The 21,870-nt window shown below is 45.0% G+C and overlaps 2 protein-coding genes and 1 long non-coding RNA gene across 3 annotated transcripts in view; 1 reads left to right on the top strand and 2 right to left on the bottom strand.

Moving 5' to 3' along the window:
* Positions 1-509: 509 nt before the first annotated feature.
* Positions 510-4,398, bottom strand: ERP29 (endoplasmic reticulum protein 29). Its single transcript, XM_079322588.1, has 3 exons — positions 4,200-4,398; positions 2,708-2,846; positions 510-1,531 (listed from the first exon to the last, which is right to left on the bottom strand). The coding sequence occupies exons 1-3, from the start codon at positions 4,317-4,319 to the stop codon at positions 1,029-1,031; spliced, it is 762 nt and encodes a 253-aa protein (XP_079178714.1). The 5' UTR covers positions 4,320-4,398; the 3' UTR covers positions 510-1,028.
* A 252-nt stretch (positions 4,399-4,650) lies between these two features.
* Positions 4,651-6,661, top strand: LOC306810243. Its single transcript, XR_013776416.1, has 2 exons — positions 4,651-4,755; positions 4,866-6,661. It is a non-coding gene; the product is annotated as an uncharacterized lncRNA (long non-coding RNA).
* Positions 6,383-21,870, bottom strand: part of NAA25 (N-alpha-acetyltransferase 25, NatB auxiliary subunit) — a 24,487-nt gene continuing 8,999 nt past the window's right edge. Inside the window, exons 8-24 of the mRNA XM_079322518.1 lie at positions 21,606-21,717; positions 20,718-20,807; positions 20,238-20,407; positions 19,486-19,598; positions 17,193-17,400; positions 16,628-16,714; positions 15,612-15,792; positions 14,979-15,078; positions 11,408-11,559; positions 10,816-10,941; positions 10,354-10,597; positions 10,057-10,180; positions 9,605-9,670; positions 9,082-9,179; positions 8,749-8,859; positions 8,180-8,326; positions 6,383-8,051 (exon numbers count right to left, since the gene is read on the bottom strand). Of these exons, the coding sequence (XP_079178644.1) occupies positions 7,929-8,051; positions 8,180-8,326; positions 8,749-8,859; positions 9,082-9,179; positions 9,605-9,670; positions 10,057-10,180; positions 10,354-10,597; positions 10,816-10,941; positions 11,408-11,559; positions 14,979-15,078; positions 15,612-15,792; positions 16,628-16,714; positions 17,193-17,400; positions 19,486-19,598; positions 20,238-20,407; positions 20,718-20,807; positions 21,606-21,717 (2,252 nt within the window). The 3' untranslated portion in view covers positions 6,383-7,928. The remainder of the gene's footprint in view (positions 8,052-8,179; positions 8,327-8,748; positions 8,860-9,081; positions 9,180-9,604; positions 9,671-10,056; positions 10,181-10,353; positions 10,598-10,815; positions 10,942-11,407; positions 11,560-14,978; positions 15,079-15,611; positions 15,793-16,627; positions 16,715-17,192; positions 17,401-19,485; positions 19,599-20,237; positions 20,408-20,717; positions 20,808-21,605; positions 21,718-21,870) is intronic.

Raw genomic sequence — 21,870 nt, 5'->3', positions numbered from 1 at the left:
CAGAGTTTTGAGGACTGACCTGATCTTCGGGCCAGACATCTCCTTTTAAATAACACAGATGAAGCTCCTAAGGACACAAATACTTCTGCTTCCTCTTACAAGACCTCATTTTCAAACATTTAGAACTACCAAACACTGATGAGGCTTTAGTTTGACAGTGTCATTGCTTCTGGAAGCTAGAAAAACATTTTGTTTGTAAAGCTTGGACAGGTAAAACACCTCTTCAGTTGTAAGAAAACTCATCCGAATTTACCTCTGAAAACCTGATTTTTTTTGCACAAACTGGTGAGACTGAGTGTAATAGCACCTCAAGGAGACTCTGCCCTTGCTCAGAACTCACTTCACTCACTCTGTCAGGGTACCACAAAGGATTTCGGGAGAATATTTGATGAAAATGCTGCTCTGGACAGAAAATGAAGGGCAAGCTGTGAACTGTCTTCACTGCCAGCATTTGGCTGATACCCAAAGCAAACAGGGACAGGAGCCATGGAAGGAGAAGGCAGAAAAAGGAAATTCTGGAGTCTCTTAGTCAACAACAGGTAAGAACAAGACTTAGAGCCCAAGTGGAACAACACGAGGTGTGTGAGGGGAACATTAACTGGCATAAAACCCAAGGATATTATGGACAGGGAAAGGTGGGGATGTAGAGGGCGCCCAATCTATACCTTTTCCAGAATGCAAGATGGAATGAGAGACTGAATTTTGTTATTTGTTAGCCTAGGAACAGCTGTAAAAACCACCAGGAATGAGCTTCCAGCCAATCTAGAGCTTTTTTTTTTTTGTTAACCTGCTTTAACACTGTTATTGGATAGTATTACACAACACTGGTGTCTTGCTCTTAGGTGATTTTTTCCAACCTTTAGAATACTGTGTTTTTAAGGAATGCCTTCCTCTTGATCTTCTAAACTGAGAATCCCAGAAGGAAATCTGCTGCCCTCTTGAAGTCAGCGGGAAGTTTGCTTGCATTAAGGAGAACTGGTTAGGACTCTTGACAATGTTTCACAGCTTGTAGAGAGTTCTCCAACAAATTAGAGCTCATCTTTCTCACTATTCTTCTTCAGGAAAGAAGCGAGGATGTTGAGGCTTTTCTGGAGCTCCTCCTTCTTTCCATCACTCATTTTGTTCTTCTCAATCAGCTTTGTGATTCGGACGACTTCGTTAGCAGCAAACTCCTCTCCCTGCTCCAGGATCTTGCTCATAATTTTCAAGTATTGCTCTGCTGACTTCTTCTCAGTTTCTTTTGCTTTTCCTAAACTCTCCTGACCCTTTTTCAGGAGGGCCTGGCGATCAGATTTCTCTGTGGTGCTCACAAATTTGCTGGCCAGCACATCATACTCCTTCAGGCAGCCTGGCATCCCCAGGTAGATGCCATTACTCTTCAGCCAGCGCTGAATAGCTCCAGCCTTGATTTCACCACCATAAAGTAAGGGATTGTTAAAGTCACCATCCTGGAACAAGTAAAAAACAGGGAACTTTTCCTTGTCCAGCTTGTACTTCTCTCCAAGCTCAGTGTTCAGTTTATCACCGTAATCTGAGAAGGGAAAACAGAAAAAGCACAGTTAAGCAAAAATTCATTTAGGATTCCCTCCTACACAAATATTTGTAGCCAGTGCTTAAACATGTCCTAATAACCTGTCTGCCAGGAAATCACAGAGCCATGGAAATATCCTGAGCTGGACCTCACAAGAATCACTGAGTCCAACTTCCAGCCCTGCTCAGGACACCCCAAAATCGAGCTCTGGCAGCCTTAGAGCCCTGAGCATTCTCTGGGCAGCCTGCACCAAGGAAATGCCACACATTGAAATAAAAACACCCCAAAAATCAATTGTGCAAGGCAAACATTCAGTGGGTTTTCTAAAGAAAAAGACTGTAATGGTGTTTTGTGACTGTGAGAGTGTAAGACATTGGCAGGACCTTTCATATAAACCCAGTCCTCCTCATGGGAAATCAATCCCCTTTTTCCTCTTATTTTCCTCTATCTATTGATTTTATCTGATTTTACAGTTAAAGAAGTTTTTCCTGTCTGTGTGCAGAGAATGATTTGGTTCTGACAGCATGCCGAGCTACAAGACGTTTACTCATCTTACATAAATTATATTTATTCTTGAGGACAGAAAACAAAGACATTTCAATTATGCTACATAGAGTATTCCACATATGTTTTGATATATCAGAATGGGTAAAACTTAATTCAACCTATAAAGCCAGAGCACATCAGATGACAGTGATCTATTTTTCACTCTTTTTCTCTTAAATCCAGTCACAACCACATCAAGTTAGAGCAGCCATAGTGCAACAACCCCTTGCTGTGCTGCCCCAGGGTCTGCTGCATGGAATTAATCACATTAAATATTCTGTGTCTGACCAGGATTGTGTCTAAAATATGATTCCTGTAAGGTCTGTTCCCTGTTCCCACGTGGGACAAAAAGGTTTCTCTCAGCAAAGAAGGGAAAAAAAAAAAAAAACCAACCAAGAATTGCTGGGGATGAGGAGGTGGCAGCAGTTCAGCAGCGTGGGCTGACTCCTCATTACCCAGCCCAGATGGATAAGCAGCTCTCCCACACACAGCCAGGCTCAGCAGGGCAGGAGCTCCACTCTCACATCCATCCCTCACCTCCAGAATTACCTCAGATCCTGCAGAAATCACACTGAGATTTATCCCCTCCTCCCCAGCCCACGCTGTTTGCATGTACCCAGAGTTTCTCACCTGATATTCCCACTTCAGCCACCAGCAGATCCTCACTGGAGCCTGAGCTCTCTGCCAGCTTTTTAAACTCATCTTGTTTCTCACCATAGGGATATTGTGTGTCAAACTTCACAAGGACAAACTTATGCTTTGGAATAACCTAAAACAAGGAAAAAAAAAAGGGGAATAAAAAAGACAAAACATGATCATTTCAGGTCTGAGCGATCTACAAATCACCAAAAGTTGCTTTTGCTTGTCCTTTTTTTCCTATGCAATGGGGAGATGCAGAAGAGAATGGAAATTTTATATAATTATGGCCTTTCAGAAATGACTCACTGTTGTGTGGAGGAAGGACTGAGCTTTGGGTGTCTGCATTCCTGCACCAGATGATAAAGATAGTACTTGGTAGGTTTGGGGGATCTGATAATGCCTTTAATTATAAGATTTGATTATTGTAAATCTGACTGGCAACAAATCCCCCAATTTTCTAATGGGACATGAAGAGGAGAGAGACCAAATGTATTGTCATTCTGAAGTGTCCCAGCATGAGAGCTGCACTTGTGGCTGTGAGAGGAGGCACAGGGAGGCAGTGGAGATGCTGGAGGTGTTGCACTGAATCAAGAAATGGAAAATTCACACTTTAATTGATTCCTCTTCAACCTTGCTCTGCACGAATGATGCCTTTTCCAATTAGCTTGGCAATATACTGTCACCCCTTGAGGAATTTCCCCCTCCCTGCAGGAGAAGACCTTGCAAAATCTTTTTGTTCTAGCAAACAGGTTGAGGTTGCACCACAGCTCGCCACCTACACAGCGCTGTACAGCCCTGCTCAGGCACCGCACATCTGTGTGCACAGCTGGCTGCAGGCTCCGTCCTGGGCCTGCCGAGCAGCCGGTGTCCCGGCGGGGAGCACACAAGGCCCTGGGAAGATGCTTTCCTTGCAAAATGATTTAGCGAAGGGATAAAAAAAAAATGTGAAAAAACAAAAGCCTGTTGCTGTTTGATGAAAAGTGAAACCACCCAGCAGAGCAGAGCTCACGGCCCCCACTGTATCCGTGCACGGACACAGCACAGCTCCAGCCCCGAGCGGCTCTGTGCTCGCTGGCCGAAGCTGGAGGCCGGGCGGGCGCTGGCCGAGGAGCCGCGGCTCGGCCGGACCTCCCCGCACCGGTACCGCCGGTACCGCCGGGCCGGAGCGAGCCGGGCCGAACCCCGGGCTCGGCTCCACTTGGACCGCGCCGATTGGCTGCCGGCCGCGGCCGCCGCGCTCCCATTGGCTGCCGGCCGCGGCCGCCGCGCTCCCATTGGCTGCGGCGCGGCCGCTCCGCCAGCACCGAGCGCTCCCCGCGCCGGTGGCGGCGGCAGCGGCCCCGCGGCCCCCGCCGCGCCCCCCGCGTTCCTCCCGCGCCCCGGCCCCGGGGCTGCCGCCGGCCGCGGGGCACACAGCCCGCAGCGGCCCCACGCCCGCCCCCCGAGCGCTCCCGCAGGCCCGCCAGCGCGCGCCGCGCCGTACCTTGTAGAAGGTGACGGTGTCGAGCGGCACGGAGCCCTTGGTGTGCAGCGTGCTGCCGCCGGGCAGCACCAGGCCGAGCAGGCAGAGCAGCACCGAGCCGGCGGCAGCCGCCGCAGCCATGGCGGAGCGCGGAGGGAGCGGAGCTGCCGGCCCACGTGACGGCGCGACTGCCGCCGCCGGGGGCTCGCCTCGCCCCGCCCCGGGGCCACCGGGGGAGCGGCGGCGCTCGGGGGCGGGCGGGGCTCCCGCAGCGGGCGGGGAGCGGGCGGCGCGCACAGGAACCCCGCGGCCCCCGGGACAGCGCCCGGAGCCGCTGCTGGTGCCGGTGAAATAAGGACGAGAGAGCGGCGTCCAGCAGCAATTGCACAGCAGCTGACAAAAGGAAAGGGCAGGAGGCAGGAGCGTGTGCGTTTCTATCTAGGTGGGCACTGCCACAACCCTCTCAAGGGGTTTCTGTGCTGCCAGCCCCCACTCGGACACAACGTGTCCTTATCGTGGCAGGACTGGATGAAAAACAAGCAAGCAATGCATGAAGAGCAGGCTGACAGCTCATCAAGTAAAAGCACTGACCCATCCACACTCCCTCCCCCAGCAGACATCATTCTGCACCTAATCCCCAGCTGGAGAACAATGAGCATTTTCTCATTTTTCCATCCTTCTTTGCAGGGTCTGCTTGTCCTGCACAAGCATAATCTGGCTTCACCACCGAGTTTATGGAGGAGAGTGCAGACAAGCATTTTGATCACATGCAGGCAGAAAAACGAGGCAGCAATACTGATTTGTAACGAAACTGACTTTTATATAAATTATAAACCCATCCAGTTTAAAGCAGTTCAGTTGCAGCTGTGTCACTTAAGTCCGTAGAAGGCTGAGGCGTACGTTATCTCCTACAGTCATAAATTAACAATAATCAAGGAAGAGATAGTTCAGATAAGGCTGCAAATACAACAAAAACAAAAAATCCCTAAGTTTACTAGCCGTTAAAATAAAGTCATGATTATCAAGGATTGCAAAATATAAATGCAAATTTTTAACAGTTAAAAAGTACAAAAATGATGGACAACACAAACAAGCATTGTACAGTTTGTCCTGTGTGAAGACAAAGCAGGGTAGGAGATTTCCAACCTTTATCTACATCAGACACTGACTTTAAGCCAAGAGGAGTTGAGGAAATCTGTAAAAGGATCGTGGCTCATGATCCCAGTAGTATAAAAGCAGTATTTTCTCAGTCTGTAAACAGTAGTCTTGGTAGCTTCTTCTAGGTATGTTTTTCAATTCATCACCCAAAGAAAATCCGAAACAAACAAAAACAAATCCTAAGAGTTGAAAAAAGGGGAACAGCAGCAATGGGTTATAGCTTGAATTTCTTACCAGGTCCATGTGGGACATATTCTGGAGGGGAAATGCTCTTTCGTAAGAAATATATAATATATTTAACTGTACACAATTTATAGGGGGAGAGAAATTCTCCCTCAACCAAGCCCCCAGTCAGTCAGTATGGAGTTATTTTTGTACACTGTTTCCTCCTAGAGAAACTACAGCTTGGGAACAGACAGCCTCTGCTTTTAGAAACCACCGAGTAACCCAAAAGTTGTGTTTGCCAAGGTTGTCATTCCCAGTGGCTGGAAGTGGAAAGAGAACAGCAGCTGGCACTGAGAACAGTCAATATTCCCTGTGCTGGAAATGAGTGAGCCATGGTTCCATCCTGTCCCAGCCCCTGCCCTCCCCACAGTTTCAGTTCTGCTTTCAAAGGATGCAGCAAAACTTTTTAAAACCCAACTTCTGCTTTCAGGCACACAGGAGGATTTCCAATGCTTGCTTCTCTTAAACCTCACTTACATTGTCACCATTGTTTATTGATATGACTGAGTTCAACCTGGTGTAGCAGCAGTGGAAGGAAATTCCAGCCTGGATCAGCCCTGGGACTGTCCCATGTCACCTTTGCTGGTGTTTGTGCAAAGCCCTCTGGAATCAGAGGGAGGGGACAGCAGTGCCACTGTGCCCCCAGACTGAGAAGGGCAGTGCCCATTTTTGGCTCAGGGCTGCTCTGAACTGCCCCCCCTCAGCACTGGGGCAGTTTTCACCCACCCTACACACCTGACAGCATCACCTTCAGTCACCAGCCTTGCTTTAATTTAAGGAGCACACCCTTCTTTCAAAAATTATATTTCTATAACATGACAGTTCTGTTTTTTTTTTTTTTCTTTGCTTTTTTTTTTTTGTTTCAGTAAAAGTATTACTATAAAACAGACTTAACACATTTTGGTATTCCTCCAGCCCAGAGCACTTACCAGACATTGTTATTCAACCATCAGGACATCCTTTACAATTTGACAACCTGCAGACATTTTTCTTCTTTCCCTTTCAGGATGGGGCAAAACCAAACTAAATCCAGCAAGAGCAGCTATGGGACTTTTTTTTTTTTTTTTTTTTTAAATACAGGGGATTTATTAAAAAAATACTCTCAACATTCTAGCATTACTAACAAAACAGAGGAGATGACAAAGGCAGTCAAGCTCTCTTTAAACTTTAAATCTAGACTCAGATACTGCAGCTTTAAACCAGGAGATGAGGAACCTGTTGGGTCTGACCTGTCCCTTGCATTGCAGGTACATGGAACTTTTTTTTTTAATTTGCCTATCAATTTTAGGCTGCATTGCTTTTTGAACATAAAAAAAAACCCAGCAGAAATGCAGATTCTGTGGGAGCAGATGATATGGTCATGCTTTCTAACAGAAAGCTTCATGAGCCAGTGCTTGGATAACCAAAGTTCAACTGCAAAAAGCAAGCACACAGGTACAAAAAGGATCTCAGCCTCAGACCACAGCGGAAGCAAAAGTCACCTCTGCCAACTTAAACCCAAAGCCAGTAGGATTCCATTTCTATTAAAATAATGAAGTCTTAAAGTTTCAGTAATCTAAATACACTTTTTTAAAGTCATGGCGTTGCTGTTTGACATTAAACTGACATGATAGCAGTGCAGTGTCACTCTTCACTGCAGCCATTATTTACAAGGTCTCTCCTTTTGTCTTTTTTTTTTTTTTGCTGAAACACCCATTCCCATCTCTCTCTCTCTCTCTCTGAAGTTTGCTCCTCATCCATCACATTGGCAGTTGTGCACAGACACCTCCTCCCTCCTGCTCTCTCCTGGAGGATCCTGCCCCAGCTCTGGATGATTCCCAGCCCACCAGAGAGGCCTCACCTCTCCCTGATGGACCAACACAGGGAATTCTGTCAGCAGGACCAGGTGGTTTGCAGACAAAACAGGCAGCTCCAAGCCAGGCTCAGTTCATCAGAGGTGGCTGAACGTGGATATCTACAATTCCTGCATTTCTAAGGCAAGGACCATACAAAAATTATGAACACTGTATGGTGATGAAAATATCCTTGGAGATAGATGCTTTACACTGGATTGCTATTGCTGCTTCTAAAGACCATCTCCAGTTGGTTCTAGAGATCAAAAGGGAAGAAAGTGAATTTTCTCCTGCTGCAATATGCTTATGAACATGTATAAAAAGTGGTCAAACCCCAGGAAGGGTCCCTGCTTCCTTTATGTACAATAATTTAAATCAGCTCAATACATCTGTAATACCTAAAAAAATTGTTTCATGATTTAAGTCCTTCATGCATTATGAGGAAGTTCTGGATTAAAGTGATGGTAGAGTGGATGTTGCTTCTGTCTGGGACTCTGGTGTCACTCCCCTGTGGAGTCTGTCAGGGATGCATTGCTCAAATCTTTAGTTTTTTAATGGTATCAAGTCTCTTTTTCAGCAGCTCTCCAATTTCCTGAACTGAGTGATGGTAACTGCTCTGGACCTTCCCTTGCACAGTCTTTGTAAACTTTTTTTCTTCCTGCAAAGTACAAAAGAGAAATCACTCACTCCAAACCAACTCTTTAAATCCCCCTTTTAAACTTTCTCCAACATCTCAAACACCAAAAAGAAATTCCTGAGGACCTGTTTGCACAGGGAATCTCTTACCTGTAAAAGCAGAGTGTCCTTGAGGGACAGCTCTTCAAGTTTTAGTGCAGTCAGAATGATTTCAAGCCCTTTGATATGATCTATTACATTGGAAGTTAATGTCTGGAGTTCAGTTACATAATCCAGGAAATGGGTAAATACAGGTGGCTACAAAAACAAACACAGGTCTTGAATTTATAAACACATATTGATGTCCATTTTATATAACTCACTTTGAAATATAGAATTCTCTTCTTCCCACCAGTGCTAAGCTATAATTTACCTACCCAGATAAACACTCCCAGCTGACAAGTTTACTGCAGTGCATTCCAGGCAGGAAGGTCAATGACACTCTAAACTGAGAGTGTTCATTTTAATGAGAAATATCTCATTAAAAAACTGTCACACTATGTCACAGATATGACACATCACTGATTTTAAACAGCAAAAATTACCCCCAAGTAATCATTACTCACATCAACCTCCACAAGTTTATAAAATCCACTCCATGTTCATGTTATCTATTCTGATTTTTCTTTCAGTATAAATAAACTGTGACTAGAGAACAGAGAAAGAAATACTGTTTGTACCATTGCTACACTGCTTTCTTTTTTTTTCTTCTTCTTTTTTTGCAGGTTGGATTTAAAAGGTCGGAGGACACTGTCACAGTAACTCGATACCCACAGGGCAATGGAGATCGTCTGCAAGAAAGGTACAAATATGTTGTAAGTTGCATTTACAGGAGGCTTCTCAACTCATTTTAGTGCTCCTGGTAAAACACAGCATGATTAAAATAAGCAACAAAATCCCTCATGAGTTCTCATGAGTGACTGAGATGAAATTTTCACTGTGTTTCAGTCCCAATATTTTTACCCTGCAGTACACCCAAATTTCTAGTTTACAAAGGGGAAAACAAAAAATACCTCAACAAAGAAGACTAAGTTTTCTAACAGGTTTGGATGAGTTTTCAATGTGCCATCTCTGACTTCAATCAAATCACCTTTACATTTATTGAACAAGTCTGAAAAGAAAAAAGAAAAGCTTTACTTGAGGATGAAGTAGAACATCTTAAATGTGCATTTTCAGTACACCAGATATCTGAGTAACATGCAGAGCTGTCAGGGCACTGACCACTGAGACAATGAATCCTCTCCATCTCCTCTGAGTTCTGGCTCATGACAAACATTTCACACCCCTGATGATCCCCCCTGACCCAAGCACCAGGAGAAGGAGCTGCCCAGGCTGGGAGATAAATGCACTGAAGGGCACAGCACATTCTGAGCATGCAGCAGCTTCAGCACACAAGCCAAGGGCAATCCCAGCCTTGTTCTCAAGCTTTCAGAGGGGCTGCAGATGCATCAGCACAGCCCATCCCTGCAGACTCCACAGCCATCCTCAGACAGCCAGGGAGCTCTGCCTTAGTGTCTGTTCTTGAGTTACCATTACCTGTCAGTCGTTCTACTAAAGACTTGAAACTATTCCCTATTCTTTCCTGGATTTCTGCTGAATCTTCTGGAAAAAAAAAAAAAAAAAAAAGAAAGAAAAAAGAAATAAAAAAATGAAAAGCTACAAACTTCTTTTATTTTTTGCTTCCAGAAACTCAAGAGGCATTTAAATACAATTTAGTGTCAGTAGTCAAAAGTAAATACAATTGCTTTCAAAGAGAAGCCAGTATTACAGCACCATATACTGCAGAAAAAATGAAGACTTACATAAAACATTAAATGAAGGCACTGGCTCTCAGATAATTTAGTGTCAGACAGAAAATTAACACACAAGTAACAGTTTTGAGTCCACATCCTCCAACGCCCAGCAGTTTTCAGCCTAAACAGAGACATGTGGCTCCCTCCCACCACACACCATGGCAATGTGGTCAAACCCCTGCCCCAAACACTTACCTAAGCCATTGGTATCTAGTTCATAAATATCACTAACAAGATAAAACAAGCTAGTCTGGCACTGACAGCTGCCATTGCTGAAGAAGCCAGCCATTCGGGTAGGAGGAGGGCCAAGGACAGGATACTAGGCAAGAAGCAAAGAAAAAGATAAAGGTGTTGCAGCTTTTCCTCATCCCACCCAGTGCCTGGCACATCTCCCAGTCAGTCACACACCACAAACCCAGGGGCAGTTAAGTGCAGCCTACATGATGCATTCACAGTCAATATTTGGGGGAAAGCTTTTGCCTTGCTGGTTACCTGGATTTTTTGTTCTAGAAACTTCTTCCCTGAATCCACTGCTGCTTCCAGCTGCTGCAGGAGGGCTCGGATGGTGTCGATCTTGGATGAGACACCATTCTCTGCAGTCTTTTCAGAGTTCTTTGGTTGGATGGTGTGAGCAAGAGTTGGGAGCCCGCTCACCAGCCTCAAGGTCAAAGAGCGGATTCGCAGCCACAGGGTCTCCTCCTCCAGGGAGAGCTTCCGATGCTCCTCAGAAATGTCCCTAGAGAAAGGCACCAGAGCTCTTCAGGAAAATGCTCAAAAGCCTAGCCAAAGCTCCCCAGTTCTGTATCACCAGGAAGGAGTGATCAGAAATTCAGAAAACTTAGTATCTAAAAGTATCTGCCAGATGTGGTGGATGGGGCTTAAGTCAGCCAGCGCAAGAACACTGAAATTTGGGAATGTCTTTGCTGTGTGTGAGTTGAGGGTATTTCTACTCACCTGTCTTTTGGATCCCAGCTAAACAAGACTGTCAGGTCTCTGTTGTCACGCAGATCTTTCCATGGAATGTCATCTTCCTCTGGGCTCAGACTCATGGATTTTATACTTTCTTCTAAGCTGGTTGATCTGTAGGTAAGAAGAAGCAGCACTAAATCAAACATCTGGTCACTGCAAAGGGAGAACAGCTCACTAACAGCCCATGTTCTATGCACTGCTCAGCTCTTCCCTCTGTCAGGAGTGTGACACACACGGCACTGACAAGGATGTGAAAGGACAGCAAATCACAACCACAGAATCCCCAAAGCTGGAAAAGCCCTTTAAGATCACCAAGTCCAACCACCATCACAGCACCACCACTAAACCATGACCTCAGTGCCCTCCCACACATTTTCTGCCCAGCCCATTCCAATACCTGACAACCATTTCCACGAAAAAAAAAAAAATTTAAACCTTCCTCGGTGCAACCTGAACCCATTAAAAGCAGAACAAAGCTTTAGTGGCAGAGCTGCAGCTCTGATATTTCTGCAGGTGCACCTTCCCAAGACCCCTCTTGGCCCACTCCCAGTCCTGCCATGCCAGGAGCTGTACTCACATATTTGCTTCAAGTAAGAGGTCCAAGAGCATGCGCTCGGTGCGAACCTGCGCGAAGTGAAGGGACGAGTTCAGCCTGTTCCTGAAGGCGATGAACTCCGGGATCTTCTCGAACGCCCCGTACTTGTAGGCTTGGATGATGTATTCTGAGGTCTGCAACACACACACCAGCTCTCCTCAGTGACTCCCCAAAGTAGGAAACAACAAGGTCAAAGAACTGCATTTCTGTGGTTTTTATCAAGAGTGTGCAGGACCTGGCAGATCCTCAGTCCCTGGGAGGAGTTTGCACTTCTGATTCTCCGAGTCACCCAAGCAGATTTGCTGCTTTAAATTGGGAATGGTCAGATGCTCCATGGGCAGTGAGGTTTAACAACCAAACCAAAATTAAATATCATGTTGTTGTCACCACAATTAAAAATAATCCACAGGGAAAAGATGCTTTTTTCCTTCCTTTTTCTTTTAGATGTGTGATTCAAATCATTAAATCATCATTTCATTGTGAGAAATAATTCCAAGCAAAAGAAATATAATCCAGATTTTCTGGAACTGACTTGGATGTGCATCATCTACCACCACAACATAGATTTAAAGAATAAAAATTACTCACACATTTTTTGTTTCTCTTTTTTATTAGAGTTTTGAATACAGTATCACACAGTGTGTACATGGCACAACACAAACACCAAAAGAAGCTCTCAGGGTCCATGGGATATTTTGCTTTTCCTCTGATGAAATGCAGCAATACAAGGCAGGCAGGCAATATTTCACTTCAGTCCAAGCAATCTCCAAAAAAAGAGATTTTTACAATGAAGGAGCCCCAGACAAGCAGTGTTTTAATGAAAATGTCTAACTGTAAACACAGAGTGAACTATTTCTACTCCCAGACATGAGTGATAGCTGAGTTTTTACATCAGAGTAACTCCACAACTGAGAAATCTGGCAAATCAACTATTTTCTTCTGAACAAGATAATGAACTGCACTGAAGATGAAATGCACCAAAAAAGGCTTAACTGAATTCTAGATGGTCCTAACAGACTCAACCAGTCTAGAAGGCTCTGAGAGACCAGAAGGCAACACTCAGATCCAAACCACTTTTTTTTCCCCTCCAAATCAAGAAATGTCCTCTAGGAGGTTGCCTTTATTTTTTTCTTCCCAAAGTAATCTGGTGATTGAATGAAATATACCAAATATTCAACAACATCTCCTCTGATCAACAGCCTTGCAGAGGTGATTGTCAGGGACTGGGCTATGGGCTCTAATTCAATTGCATCCTCATGGTTTTTAAATCCCCCCAGGACATGTTGGAGTGGTTTACCTGCAGTATCTGCAGAGATTAAAGATGCATGGACACAAGAAAATTAGAGAGATTACTGGTGATTCTGCATAGCTGAAGGAGGATTATCACGAGGAGAATAAAGTTGTCTTTTTAGTTTTGGCCAAATATAGCAGTGCTGCCTGTCCTTGGCATCCTCTCCCAGAGCAGGAACAGTGGCAGGACTGCACAGCATCCTACATGGCTGTTACTCATGGCATCACTCTGACACAGGATTCACATCAGGCTGGGAAGTTCAGCAAGTCAGGAGAATGGATTTATCCAAAGCAAGAAGTCTGATTCAGGAGCTCTATTTTTATGCCAGACTTCTTTTACATCCCACACTTCCTGCTCCAGGCAGAGTCCCACACACAGCTCTGTGCTGTGACACTGCAGCTATCTCAGCATCAACCTAGGGGGGAGCAGGCAGCACCAGAAATCTGTAAAAATTAAACTTTTAAAGGACAGTCCCCCTTTAACACAGCAGATGTGGTTGTGGGGCTTCAGTGGGAGCTGCTCCAAGCACCCTGAGCATGAAGGAGCAGCCCCAGCAGCACACAACAGAAACTGGGGGCAGATCCTGACCTTGTGACATGTTTTATGGCAAGGAATCCTTCTTCATCCCCACTCTTGTCACATAACAATCCAAAGGCTGAACTGAGTCTTCACCTCCTGCAATTCCAGAACAGCTTTTGAGGCATTTTCCATCAAGGAAGTATCCAGAGCACACGAGAAATTTAGAAACCTGAGAGCAACATCACCTCATGGTTCTCAGGCTGCAACACCACTTCCAAGATAAGATGTGAGTGGTTCCAGTGTCTCATCCTCATCTTGTCACATAAGGAATTCTGTTCTCCTGCTGCACCACTTCTGGCCCCTTGAAATTCCAACAGTTCAGGGTGTAACAGCAAGGCAACACCTTTTTGGGATTTCTGGAACACAAGTTGTGTTTTCCTGCCAACAGCACCTGGAATGCAGCCATCACCATCCATGTACAGATGCTGAGCCACTGGAGAAATCCAACTCTTCTCTGCCACCAGCAGCTCCATCACTCATGCCAGAGAATAACCTGCTCCCAAGGGAACCACACCTCAATTGCTTCAGATTGTTTTCCATGGAAAGATGATTTCTTGATGCTTTAGAACACAGTGTTCCCAAGCAGAGGAATCACATCCAGAAGTTTTTTCAGTTTACTTTTCCACCTGGTGCCCAGCAGTCCTGGGTTTCATTCAGACAAGTGGTTCCAGGGATGTTTTTCATTAACATCCACCTAACAACTTTTAAACAAGACTGAAAAGTTGCACCTCAGTAAAAAAAAAAAAAAAAAAAAAAAATGGATCCAGGGCTTCACTCTCAGGAACCCAAAGCAGCAGCAAGTAGGAAAAACATGAGCAACTGAGGGATGCAGAGCAGAGTAAGCTCCCATCCCTTTGAACAATCCTTGTTCCCATCCTCAGGAAAACCTCTGTGTCAGACACAGCTCACAGGAACTCAGCTCCTACACTCCAGGCACAGGGAAATGGCAACAGGGATCCTGTACAAGGGAACCACCTGGGCTGCCAGCAGAGCAAGCTGCTGCTTCTGAGTGACTTCTGTGTGAGACTCTGCTGCTCAGTACAGACAATTCCTGTGTTTTTATCTATTGCTGGGATAGTGGGAAAGCAAACTGTGTGACTCTGGATCCAACTCAGCCAGTGGCTGACTGGTAGATTTACAACTGGATTGCACCTTTGTTTCTTAGGAAGTAAAACCAATCTTCTTCACTTACCTTTCAAAAGTGCCCAGGGTGTAAAATACAAATACTCAGGACATATTCTTCAGAATGGGATGGTCCCATTAAAATAAAGTGCACTCTCCACCATCCACTAAAAACACACAGCTCCAGTGATTTTAACATAAGGGATTCATCATGTGCCATCCCCATCCTGACCCACCAGCACTGGCTGCTGTGTAACTTTCCAAAATGCCAAATTTATGACACCAGCACTTATTTCCACATGACTTTCCACTTCAATTACATAAAATCACGAGCATTAATTTAAAAGTAATCATATCTGTTTTAAGAGGAGCATTAAAACTGAGTTTAACAGAAAAGAAGCTGAAGCAAAACCTGAAAATAGTTGAGACAACTTTTACTACAAAGCTGCATCTACTTCTGCTCTTTGTCATATTTTAAACCACCACATTTGCACAAAGCTTCTCTAAGACACTTTGCTTTGTTACAGGGTCATGGGGGGGGGGGGGGTTCTTTCAACTTACATCTTTCTGGTTGGAGTGGAAAAACCTGAGTGCAAAGTTGCAGGATTGGGAAGCAGCAGCGTAGTGGCCCAGGGAGCCGGCGTAGCGTGTCAGGAGATAACTGCAACAAACAGCACCAGGCAAACGTCAGCCACTGCCCTGGCAAGCAGCTGCACAGGAGACATCTGGACATTTAACAGCATTCATGGGCAACTTCAGGCTTTTAGTGGAATGAATTCTCCATTTTTTAAAAGCAGTATGTGAAGGCTTGGAGTTCTTTCACCTTAAGGGTGAAAGAGCTGCTCAGTGAGAGACCCCCGAACACACCGGACATGGGTTTGGGGTGTGCTGGCTTTCACTGGTGCTTCCAATCTGGAACACCAAGCTCTGACTGGCAGCCAGCCAGCAATTTCACCAATTACCTTCAGACTAATTAATACTCTAAAAAACCCAACACAGACAAAAATCACACAGGGAGAACATCCTATGGAAAGGGTGAGCATGCAGAGGACATGCCTCCCAAAAACCCCAGAACGCTTTTGCACAACAGCACACGAAAATGTGACAATCTGCTGAATTCTGGGTGGCAGAGGATGCTGCAGCTGTGAGGATGGGGGTGAGCAGGGCTGATTATTCTCAGTATGTACCACCCACCCGATGGTGTCGTGCTGGATGTGCTTGGCATCGAGGCTGGAGTAGAGCTCCGACACCGGCTCGAAGGCGCCCAGCCGGCAGTAGATCCGGATGAGCAGCAGCTTAAACTGAGCATTGGAGGGACTGTGGGACAGCCCCTCCTCCAGGAGAGTCAGGCACTGCCACACAGCTGCCTCTTCACCTGTGACAGACACAGCACAGGCAGGTGTGAGCAGGACAGGCACAATCCCCTCTCCCCACGTTGCACAAAGCTCTGAGCGCTGCCAGGGATTGCAAGGCGCAGATGGCCCGACCTAACACCTGCTCCATAGCTCCAGCTGCTCCCTGAGGGAATGCTGGGGGAATAATCCCTCCCAGGGAATATCCAGCTCACATCTGCACAGAGCATACTGCAGGCAAAGTGACTTTGCCTAATGAATCCTGAGCTTTTTTGGAATTCCAGCATGCACATTGCAAAAGAGCCAGGAATTCAAGAGTCCATATCCACCTTCCTGCCAGAAACCTGACCATGGATTTACTCAGGTTAAAGACTAAATCTTCCTTGGGAAAGAGGAAGGGAATAACTACATGGACACCCAGAACTGGACACTGTGGGATTAAGAGATTAACACAAGGAGCAGGGGTGGAGTACAGGCAAATTTAATTCAGGAAACAGGTCCCAGCAAGTCTAGAAACAAGGGATCCAAAAGGCAAAGTCAGGAAGAGAAAGAAATGTTCTCAAAACACTTCTGGTATCAGAAAGGAGTTGTCAGCAGAACTCATGCAAAGGGAGAGAAAAAAGGAATTAAGCATAAAGATGAAATCTGTTTAGAGGTCAGTGAGATTCAGGGCAAACACCAGCTGACCAGAGGGACTCCTCAGATACCTTACATTGCAAAAAAAAACCAAAACAACCCAACCCAGAAAGCTGCAGGCCTAACAAGCCATGCCAGGCACTCAATGGCCACAGGGACACAGCCTCCCTTTCCCAACCTCCCACAGAGACATTAGAGCAAGGCACAATTTTGGGAACATACCTTCCAGCCACAGATCAAGCAGCAGGTGAACTGCAAGCAGGCAGTAATAATCTGAAAACTGCAATTCAGTTTTCAAACAAGATTTCCCTAAAAAGAATAAAAAAACCTGTTACCCTTGAATGACTAACAGTGCTGGCAGCTGATCTCACAGCCAGGGCTACTGGGTGGTATCATGATCAGAGAGAGCAACACACTTTTATTTATAAAATCAGAATTGTCTTAAAATCCAAACTTCACACATCACTGAGTGGCCTTTGGGGCACTTCAAACATTGACATCTGTTGGAAGAAGAACAGACTCCCACAGCTGCAAGATTTACAAATTACAAAACTCCTGACCACAAATATGTCCTATGCACTTCAGTGAGAAAACCTGGCTTTGCTTAAAAGCACAGGCAATCCTGCAAAGTACAAACAGACCATCTGAACTACCAGGATGCATCTTTATCTTCAAGATACACAGCTGAAAAAAAAAATAAAATAAAAGGCACCACAATTCAGGGAAGGTGAAGGGGAGAATCAGAGAGGAGAAATCCAAGTTTTATCAGGTTACAGATTTTCCTCACCGAACTGCAGCCCGTGGCGGTATCTCAGCATCAGCTCCCGCACCACTGCCAGCTTCTGCTTCTTGTCCATGGTGTGGTAGATGCCCAGCAGCCTGGAGAGCTGCACCACACACAGGTGCTGCTGCAGGGCCTTGATGTCACCTGGCAGAGCCACCTCGTTCTCGGCCGCCGCCGCCAGCGGGATCACGTCCAGCAGCTGCCGGATGAACTGCAAGGAAAACCCAGTGGGAAAGGATGCAGGGCTGCACTAAACAGTGAGGAAGCATCTTTTCCTCACTCCAATCAAACAAAAAAAAAAAAAGCAAGGTGGAAATATCCATGTTGATGGCACTGAATCTGTGGTTGAAAAGCAGCCTTTGAGATTTTTATTTGAGTTGCTCGAGGTTTTATTAAGTTTCGTCAAATGGATGGAGGGAAGAAAGATCAGAGGCAGGTTTCCAATTTATTGATACACCAGGGAGCTGAAGCACCTGCTAACACTCATGGTAATAAGAGATGCAATTAAAAAAATTAGTTACTGACAGGCATCTCAGCACTCTTCCAGGTAATGATGGTTCTGCACTGTTACATTTTCCCTCAGCTCTGAAGTAATGTGCAGTACTCAGTGAGGTCACCAACTCTGATTAATGATCTCTTTTTGGAATTAAGATGTAAGAAAAGCAGCTTCTTATTGTTTAGTTTTAATGGCAACAAGACTCCTCACAACACACAGAGCTGGGCAGCAGCTTCTTGCTCTGAAACCCAACAATGTCTGCAAATTTAAATCTGAGTTAAAGCCAATGAATTCAGTTTTACTACACTTGGTATTGACACAAAACTGCATCAAATGCAAGCCTGAGGCAAATAGCTCAGGAGCAGCACCAAGCACAACACACACAATTCCCCTTTTCCCAAAGAATTTGATGAATCCTGCATTGACAGATCTTTTCAGTTTGAAACACTGCCAAGCTGAGCAAGGCCAACCACATCACTGGCTCTGCTCTCCAATTTACACCTCTAGGAAGTCAAGGTTGGTGTAATGACCATTATTTCTGCACTTTCTCACATGTCAGTGGCCCAGCAAGATCACAATCTCAGCTACTGAAGTGGAACTCTCATGTCAAAACTCATCAGCACTTCAGCACCACAAAACCTCCTCAGCTCCTCATGTCCTTGACCAAGTTAAACTGCAGCAGATGCTGCTTCAGGGACAGCCAGAAAACCACTCAATACATCAGTTTGATACAATATATATTCCAGAATATAGTCAGTAAATCAGCAGCAGTTTTAAGGCCAGACAGAAAATTTTAAAGTCAGAGTCATGATTTTACAACACCGTGACAAACTGGAGTCTTAATTAAGAACTATTCTTAAATATAACTTTTCCACTTCTGGTTTTGAATTTGTTCCCAGGAAAGTTAGGATGAAACCTGTTCAGTACTTCAGGGCTCCCTTACAATGGGATCACCATTTCCAGGATTAGGAGTTCAATATCCTGTTGGCCACATCTCTTGCCAGTGGGCTAAAAACACACTTTTAAACATAAAACATCAGCACAGCCATCCCTGTCAGAGCCACTGCTCCATCAGCAGCAGGGCTGTGGGAAGAGTTTGCATTAGGAGTCAAAATATACTTTAATAAATGAAGAGAACCCCACTACCCACACTTTGTTTACCAACACTTTATCCCCAGGCTCTGGCTGATCCTGGATTCTCTGCCCTCCCCAGTGCTGATCCCTGGACACAATGGCTCAGACAAACACTGGGGTGAGTGACAGAATTCCCAGCTGCTGAAGTCACTCCAGGCTGCTCATGACTCTGCACAAATGGGCTTTTCAGAGAAACTCTTTTCCAGAGAGTTGTTTCAGAAAGAGATTCTGGAAAAAACTTCCATGACCCCTGGATTGGGGTCAATGTCTCCCTTCTTTGGCACTGCCAGAGCCAAGCAAAGCATCTGTGACATCCCTGCATGGGATCAGGGGGAAACCTCTCCCCTTTAAACAGAAACTCTGAGCTCAAAGTACCCTGATACCTTTAAAAAGGGGAATGAAAATGCCAAAGGAATACCAGATTTGAGACTCTGCAGGATCAAACTTAGCTTGAAAACTCCAGTGAAAATCCTCTGAACGAAACTTCTCAAGTGCTCAGATGTTAATGATATTTTCTACAGCACAAAGAGTTCTCTGAATTTCAAGCAGAAAGTAAAAATCCACTGTTTCCAGTCTTTTAATATGACCCACAGGTATTTTAAGATAAAGGGACCAGAGTACAAACAACCACTGCAGTTCCTGCCACTCTTCCTGATATTTCCTTACCTTTGTGTACTGGCTGGGTGGGAGGAGATCCACAAACACTTTGAGATCAGTAAAACAGCAGGGCTTGTCTCCAAATTTTTTGAAGTACTGGAACATTAGTTCTTCTGGATCACCTAGGAAAAAAGGCCAGGTCACCTTTTAAACACCCTCCAGTAGAAGGGAAATGTGTAAAATCACTCTGAAAAATCACTGTTCATGCTTTCTTTTTTTCCTCCCTTCAAGATTACAGAGTGATTTAGAAAACAGAGAGCTGCACTACTGCAGATTTTAACAGAGGTTCAATGTCTCTGGTAACCAAGGACACATTAAAAAAAGCCCAAGAGCTTCATTCAAGCTCCTTTAGCAGATAAGAGCTCAGCAATCCAGACAGGCACACACAGCCTCTGCTTATCTCACCATGGCTTCATTTGGGATGGAAAAACAAAAGGAATTAGGAAAGAGCACAGATGTTGCTTTAATCACATTCCCTTTCACTGATTCCCTAAATGCCATTTTATGATGTAGGTTTTTCAAAAAGCAAAACCTTAAAAAAAAAAAAGACCTTCCACCAGGAATAGAGTTACAGGATGCTCCCAAATCCCTGGGATCCTTTTGAAAAACCTCCCTTTCCTCAAAGCTCATCTTCCAACTCTTTTAAAACTCTTCACATATACAACAGCAGGTATCTTTTCCTAATGAAAACTATATTTAACTGGGTGATTTAGCAGAAAGTTTCTGTCTGTCTGTCTCAGGGGTGAAGTGCTGTCCCTTACCCAGTTTGAACTCATCATTGCAGCCCCGGAGCCGCAGGCGCCGGATCAGCTCCAGCCTGGCCAAGTAGGGTCCCCGCAGCGGCCGGGAGCTCCTGGCCTCCTCTGCTATCCTCTCCTCGATGAAACTCACTGCCTGCTCCATGGAGCAGTGCACCTCCCCTTCCAGACAGCTGCAAACACACACACACAAAAGGTTCTTGGAGAGTTCTCACTGGTAACACACGCTCAGCACGCTCCCAATGATGGATTCTCCAACTCGGTCACCACAGAAATGAGCTGGGAGAGTTTTGTATTATACAAACTGCTTCTATCAGCTCCCAGCCTCCAGATAAAAGCAGAGGGAACACACAAAACAAAGCAGGGAGAACACATCATTTGGGCTCTGACATCAAGAAGTCACTCTAATATTGAATATAGTGACCCAAACAATTTGCTGTAGCATAAAGGGAAAACAAATCCACAGCAAAATTTTCAACTTACTGCTCTTCCTCTGCTGGAGGTGTCCAGGATTCATCAATGAGTTGAAACACTGAATCAAAGTAAGTTATATAAAACTGCCAATCATCTGAGCTGAAACAAAAATCAGGCACAGGACAAAATTTAGGGAATTGCCAAAATGATTAACAGCTAAAACTACATTTCTTGCCAAAACTGAACTAAGGAATAACACATAATCCTATTACAGAAAAAAACCCAATTGAAATCATAAAATTGTTTCCCCTTGAAAATGTCTCAAATCTTAGGAACACCATCATCCTGAATTTCTGGAAACATATTAAGCAAAACCCTTTCAATTCAAAACTGAGGCAAGCTATGAATCCTCCTCCTAAAATTCACATTCCAGTCAGAGCTCAGCAACATCCCCACAAAAAGTGAAGGCAGAAGTTTCTCTTCTGCATTTAACTTTTATCTAAGATGAGAGCACAGCTAAATTCAAAAGCAAACACATCTCTCCTGACAGTTCTGAGACAGATTTGATCACACTGGAATGTTCTCTCTCCTGATGCATCTGTTCCAAGCTTTACATGCATTTCCCACGTTGTCTGGCCAAATGGGAGAAATTTAGATGCAGAAAATTTAATGTAAATCATGGATAGGACGAGATCTGCAAAGTCAGAGCTAGACAATCAACACAGGAATTAGAAATAAGGAGGTAAACAAACTTTTATTGCATTAACGAGTTGCTAAATTCTGCCTGGAAAAAGCAACAACTCCAGTCTTCACCCTGACTCTCCCTCATTGCTTTGAAGTGCAATCCTTGAAAAAGCTTCTTGATATTCTCCCATTCTAAGCACAAAAGGCCATTGCTAACCAAGCAGGGATTTTTGTCCCATCCTGTTTTGCAGGACTGCAGGAATGCTCTCTCACTTTTTGAGCAGCAGCCTCCTGGCCAGCGCGTTGCACTCGGGCCACCTGTGCAGCTTCTTGTACATGGCCATGCACTTGTTCTCCCGGCTCTGCAGCTCACTGGTCAGCTTCTCTGCACCAAAAAAAATATGGAAAGATCAGCTCATCCCTGCCTGTCCTCCCTATTCCCTGCACAAACCTTCTTATTCCAGCCCGGCCCCAAACCAACCCAGCAGCAGCCCTCAGAAAGATTCCCTGTGGAAATCTTCACATCTCAGTTCTAACT

This window comes from Erithacus rubecula (assembly GCF_903797595.1).
Source record: "Erithacus rubecula genome assembly, chromosome: 19".
NCBI lineage: Eukaryota > Metazoa > Chordata > Aves > Passeriformes > Muscicapidae > Erithacus > Erithacus rubecula.
This window is presented reverse-complemented; position numbering and strand designations above follow the sequence as displayed.